The 6,706-nt window shown below is 39.3% G+C and overlaps 1 protein-coding gene across 1 annotated transcript; it reads right to left on the reverse strand.

Moving 5' to 3' along the window:
* Positions 1-187: 187 nt before the first annotated feature.
* plpp5 (phospholipid phosphatase 5) lies at positions 188-5,938 on the reverse strand. The gene is made up of 8 exons (XM_080765119.1): positions 5,802-5,938; positions 5,244-5,377; positions 4,955-5,063; positions 3,652-3,742; positions 3,459-3,522; positions 3,220-3,344; positions 2,882-3,052; positions 188-2,638 (listed from the first exon to the last, which is right to left on the reverse strand). The coding sequence occupies exons 2-8, from the start codon at positions 5,312-5,314 to the stop codon at positions 2,469-2,471; spliced, it is 801 nt and encodes a 266-aa protein (XP_080621245.1). The 5' UTR covers positions 5,315-5,377; positions 5,802-5,938; the 3' UTR covers positions 188-2,468.
* Positions 5,939-6,706: the final 768 nt, after the last annotated feature.

Below are 6,706 nucleotides of genomic sequence, written 5' to 3' on the forward strand. Positions count from 1 at the left end.
ATTAGAAATTATAGCAAAAGGTCTACAGGGCAAACATGATTACAGTTCGGTAAATGAGCAGGAAATCTGGTAGGCCTATATTGTTTTATAAGATTAGCTTTTTAAACAAAAAACTATTTCATATACCACATGCTATATGATCATGATAAGCCATATCAGGGTTCATAATAAGCAAACTGACTATGCAAAGATTTGAGAAGTTTATTTAGAAACAAGTTTCATGAAAAGCATCACATGTACAATCAGGATACTGTGTCCACAGGAGCAGGTGTTTAAGGTTGTTTTAGTTAGTTGCACGCTGCTGTTGCACACCCAAAATACACGATCTACAAGCTCACGTGTTGCAGTGCAAAACACTGTGAACTTGTCGATTTATTTTGGTGCGTGACACGGGGAGCAACCATGTAAAAATCCAACAATCCAATGTCCAACAAGCTATGGTAATCAGCATGACAATTTTTTTTTTTAATCCCCTGACCACAGTAGCAAATCTGAAAGAAATCATGATTCATTTGGGATCTTAGAAACCCTACCTTCATCTGAAAGAAAAATATATAGAAAAAAATAAAATCACACCAGAGAAATAAGGAGTTGCTTTAGGGCCTGTAGATACCAAGGTCAGGCATGATGACCTAATAAGAGTATAGTATACTTTACCAGTGGAGCATGCATGATGACATCATTTACAGTATTTACTCAGAGCAGTGGGGTATAGCATCTACCCACAATTGTGAAATATTGTTTGTACACATAAATAATCTAAATCAAGCTAATTCCGTTATGCCCAAAACGCAAATAAATTAAATAGCACTTTTAATGACTTGTGCATTATCGCACAAATAAGATCTACAAAAGGAAACTGACATAAAATATTGGTCTCAATGATCATCAGTAAAATATTGTTTCTAATTCAGTTTCCCAACTGCCGCTCACTCGGTTATAAGTTGTGGCTTTATCCCCTTAACTGGAAACATTTTGTACCCATCAAATACACATTTAAATCTAGAGAAAGAACTGAAAAACATTTGAGGTAAATGATAAAAGGCAGCATGTCAAATTTTAAACATAACCTAGACATATTGAAATGGCACCGCTTCACATCAATAGACTGCAAAACAATCATGAGCTAAGATACAGACCCAAGTAATTTCTAGAACATACTGTAAAAAAAAATCAAGAAAATATTCCCCACCATGATCAGTGTAAATATGGTCAATTGGTTAACAGAGGACCACTGCGCAATGCAATAAACAAAGGCACAAAGTAGTCTGTTGTTTCTGCCAAACCATTTGGTCTAAAACCATGTGATCCGATTGCTTCTGCTCAATTCACAGCAATGAACAAAGTGCTTCGATCCAAAGGCTTCATGTGGATCGATACAATGGCTGCTTTTTTTAAGTTCCTGTGTAAGACCATCCGGAAAAAAGAAAGACCCGGACAAAAAGGGAAACATAAAGAACAAACCAAACTATCATCTGAGCTGTGGCTTGTCTGTCCATCAATCTGTTGACAGTAAGAAACAGCACACAAACACCCCGAGACATAAATAGCAGAAACAATGAACGCGTCGCTCCCCTGTAAGTGCTGAGAATATTCTTTTCTACGAACAGGATATAAAACCTCAGCAGCAGAAACAGTGGAAAGTTAGCACCACATACCAGGAGGGGTTAGGCCTTTAAAGTCAGACCAACCCCACACAGTTTCAACAGAAGGGTCTGATTCCATTTCAGCTCCTATCAATCTACTCCTGCCTACTGGATGATGTCTTACCCCCAACCACCTGATATTATGCAGCTGGTACAATACAGTGGAAAAAGTGCTAATAGTCAGCACTTCAAAAGGGCTTGAATAGGTAAGGAGAAGGGTCTAGGTCGCAGTAATAGAACCAGGCCAAAGCCTGAGACTACAACTTTACAGTATTACCAAATTTGCAGCCTAGTTGATGTTGGTGTAAAAACCAAACACTGAAGGCTTTGCAAAAAGTGATATTCCAAAATCTGTTAATGGAAATATGGTGACATTCATGTGCTTAGGAAGACAGATATTTAAAGCACTAGACAGGAGTGGCAAGTGCCCAAGATGTTTTCTATATGATGCAATTGCAAGGGCAAACAAAGACAGGATTGTATTTAGAATACGGTAGTGTGCAGAAAAACTCATCTCAATCAATCATTTCAAGATGAAAAGGAAAAGAAACATCGAGACAAATCAGATCTACAATTTCTACCCTGGTCTTCAAGAACAGATAAAACTTGGAGAAACTCTCAAGCAGTGCCTTTGGTTAAGGAACTGTTATACAAGAAGTTAGTAAGAACACAAAAGGCAGTGGGCTATTTGTCTAGTGTTTTGTTGAGCTGATTAGCAGTTGTGTATATCTGAAGTTCTGTACAGTAAGTGTGTGGGAAAATTGATAAGTGGCCTATTACAAATTTCACAAAAACGGCAACTTTGTCCAGTTACAGTGCTTTCTACAGGGGCAAGATGTAATTGGAGTTGGCCAATTTGCGTTCCTGTGCAGCGGGTACTGTCTCTCTATGACGTAGAGGCCTGTTGCAGTCGGGGTCCTGTAGCGGTGGATAATGCTGTCTGTAACACAACCAAGCGAATGCAAATCCCAGCAGAGATCCTACCAAAACATCTGCATGGAGGAGAGAGAGAGAACAGAACAATCATATCATTATTCATCTGAGCATGGGGACATTACCTGGTTTTATTCTTTGTGCCTAGCTGGAAGATGGACCTAGACCTCTTTTTATTTCATGCATGTGTAATATGCATCATATGCTATGATTAGAATATTTAAGACTACCGGTAATATCATATTTTTTTTATTGCACTACCCTTTTTTACAATACATTATTTTAAATGTTTAGGCTCACACCTTGCCAGTGGTGCTTGTAGTCACAGGTTCTGGAGAGGGCTATCATGGATGCGATTAGTATCGGGGTGAGGAAGACACACAGCCGCCATGCCCTGCCTTGGCCCCCTGGACTGAAGCACCGCAGTTTACCTCCCACATACAGCGCTGTGAAACCCAACCCAGCAAAGGCAACTGGGGAAAGAGACAGAATGAGACCCATGAGAAGCACTGAAAATACGTATTTGCATTTGAAACTATTAACCTACTCTATGCCCTTTAAAAACAAAAACACACACTAAATACCCTATCGTTTCCTTTGTGACTGTTAATATGCGAACAGGGACAGGGAACTCTCTTACAGGAGGAGTGTCCACTGGGGAAGCTCTTCCTTCCTTCCATGACGACATCTGGGTCACCGCTGCAGTGCATCTCCAGGTTCATCTGACCGTCTGGGAAACATCGGTAAAAGAAGTCTGGTCGTGGCCTGGGACAGGGACATTCCATCACAATACTGAATTTTGTGGTGCGCTGGTGCAAGACAACTGCTTACATAGTAGATTTATAGATTACACACATGCTTGCTCCAGAATGAACTCACCTGCCAACGACCAGCTTGATGGCGTTGGTGAAAACACCATTCAAAACCAGAGTCAGAGTCACAGCTGTAGGTGAGAGGAAGACCGAGAATACAACTTAATCAATCTCAGACTCGCGGTCATCCTTCCCTTCTTACTGTATGTGCCTTTATTTCCAGTTTAATACAATTTCCGTAAACCATTGATGATCCTTACCTAGGGATGCTTCCTTGAGGTCTCCTCTCTCGACCCTCTTCAGGAGGGTGAACATCATGATTACTATCAGAGGGGTGAAACACGCCACACTCTGGTGCAAAGACAAATAGAAAATAAACATTAAGTTAGAGAGTTATCTTTTAAAATATATCAGCTGAAAAAGGGATTGTGTCAACTACAAATCACACCCAGTGATGAGGTTTTGAGAGAATACCTGAAAAATAGTCTTCTAGCCATCAATAGAGTTCAACATTGGTGAACTTTAACCAGCCGTCAATCAATAGAAAAGAAGAATCAAGAAGGTTTATTTCTCACTACTCATACAGGTATACAGTACAATACAGGTTCAATTTGCCTTAATTACATTGCATCCTTAGCAATCTAACTATTGCACATTTGTACATAAAATGACAAAGCTGAAACAATATATTGTGCAGCCGGATTACCCTATTTGTCAATATGGATGCCACGATAAAGGTTTATTGGTGATTAGTGTGCAGACACATTTTTCAGGTTTCTTTCTCTAAAACTCATGAAGTGCGATTTGCAGTTCACACAAATAATCACCTTTCTTTTTTTGTATATGGACATCACAATCACATTGCATAATTGTACAACCAGCAGATGTATTGCTTACAGTGTGTTCACACAATTGCTAATTTTCACCACCTGACCACAGGAGATTTTACTAAGAATACGTAACACTTAAAAACAGTTAAAAAAGAAAACAATCAAGTACCGTACACAAAAGGAATATATACCAACAAAATTACAATACCCATTACATTCTTGCCCATGTATTTTAAAAATCACACCCCCGTGTGGATGAGGGGCGCTCAGTCTTTGTCATCAATGTTTGTGTTATGCAATGTTTGTGTTTAAACAAACATTCAAAATTGTCCATTCATTGTCAATTTAATGTTTGTGGTTTAAATTTGGGTTACACGCACCAAAAGCTGGACATAGGAGGGGCTATCGCCTCTCAAAAAGAGAACTGGAAGAGAGGACAGATGAACCCACTCAAACCTATCTCAATAAATGGCTTGTTTGTGTTTGTGTAGCAGAGTGGCTCACAGCCTCAGTCTGATGACCTATAAAAGTCGAATATCTCCCCCAGGCTATATGAAAGTCCCTTTCGTCTAGTGGACAAGATTTGAGCCTTCTACACGGGAGACCTTTGTTTGCATCCCAGGCCAGGCGTTACATTTGCACCAATAAATGTTCATAGACTTTTCATGCTTTACAAGAGAAACCAGCAGGAGGATATTTATATCAAGAAACCTCACAAGTGTATAATACTCACAAACATAAGAGAGGTGGGTACATGGTCCCTTTCCACACGATGGAACTTATACAACCACACCTCCTCTGCCTGGATTTCACGGTTGAATGGAGGAAGCTGCTCTGTTACACTGTGTTACACATACATACGACACACAGACACACAGACACACACACACACACACAGACACACACACACACACACACACACACACACACACACACCATTTGTAACTACAAATGGAACAACACAATCCATTTTTAATAATGGAATCATTAGAACATAAACATCTAACAAAAGGCATACTCACAGGAACACAATCAAAAGCACCATTCGGATGGATACCTCGGAGAGGAACCCACGTAGGAGCTTCCTCTTCATTTTATTTCTTAAAGTGCACTTCAGTCAACAGCCAACATGTTCTTCATTCTAGAGAACCCCTTCCTAAAAGGTGTGGTTAAGAAAAATACATTAGCCTGTGCTTCTGTGCTGCACCTTCACCTTACTAGAACAACATAATACCTGACACACCTAGACCACAGCATGCTGTCATCTCTGCATTAAGCAAAGCACCTGCTCATACACACAGTGACACCATAGCGAGTATATAATAGCGACTTTAGATGCACAAAGTTAAACAATGTCATTTCTGGCCTGCCAGCAAAAACACATCAAGCATGATAGGCCTCGCCTTATTTAACGTATTCAATTACCGGGTACGTTAGTTACTAAAACAAAAGCATCTCAAACTCAAAGTCAGCTATGCTACTGTCTTTAGCAACATCTGTCAAGCTTTTGCTAGACATCTGGTCTGGGACTGTATTTAAGCATCCCCTATGCGTACGCATGTACGTTATTTATTACTAACCTTAAATAATGTCCTTTATCTGCCTCCACGTAGTCACATATTGGTGATGATAACGTGGATCAGGCCTACACATCAATCACTCCATTTGTAGCATTCCTGCAACTATACTACCGTGTTTGAAGAGGACAGGACATACAGTCACAGAACAGTGGGATGATGCCACGGAGCAAGCCGAAGCAAGTCCGTGAAAGCACTTCAAACAGCCGAGCCACTTCTGGTTAAAGATTTCCACAATAAGAGCATACACAATAATAATAACAACAATAATAATAATAACAATAATAATACCTTAAATATGTCTTATATCCACCAGACAGTGTCAATTATTTCAGACTTATCACTATTATCACACTAATATTCAATATATCACACACATATATTTCAACAGCAGTCTAATTAACTTAAGAGTTAACTTAAGACCATAGCAATGAATGCTACAAATCGCTTCTTGTCCATCCATGCCATACAGCTACACTTCTATCTGTTCACATTTATATCCATAGATAGATTATGTCTGTTTATTATATCAATACATTCCTTATGTCCTGCCCAAATATCTTTACCGCTTCAGCATTATGACAAGGACAATCCGCTTTTTGCTCTTATCATATTCAACTTCCCATTCATTCTCCTTATTCTTTGTGAAATAATACTGTATACGGTATTTAAAAATAACAAAATAAAAATTGTGACACGCCTACTGAAAAAAAACGCACCACACACGCTGCGTGGAAGCAGGTAGCTTCCTGGACGCCTACTCAAATAAAAGTCTAGTCTATGGATATTAAAATAAATGAATCCCTCAAACATGTAGGTCATTATATTAATTAAGCGCTGCAGTCACGTTAACATGAATAAGCATGGAAACAACAGCGGATGGCTACGCTACAAATTAATCATATTTC

The sequence above is a fragment of the Protomyctophum bolini genome (genome assembly GCF_963924005.1).
Source record: "Protomyctophum bolini genome assembly, chromosome: 6".
Classification (NCBI taxonomy): Eukaryota; Metazoa; Chordata; class Actinopteri; order Myctophiformes; family Myctophidae; genus Protomyctophum; species Protomyctophum bolini.

Coding starts and splice junctions, on each gene's coding strand:
- plpp5 (XM_080765119.1), bottom strand. CDS start 5,314: ATGAAGAGGAAGCTCCTACGTGGGTTCCTCTCCGAGGTATCCATCCGA. Junction 3,345..3,458: donor ATCAAGCTGGTCGTTGGCAG/GTGAGTTCATTC, acceptor TCCCTGTCCCAG/GCCACGACCAGACTTCTTTT. Junction 2,639..2,881: donor CTACAAGCACCACTGGCAAG/GTGTGAGCCTAA, acceptor TCCTCCATGCAG/ATGTTTTGGTAGGATCTCTG.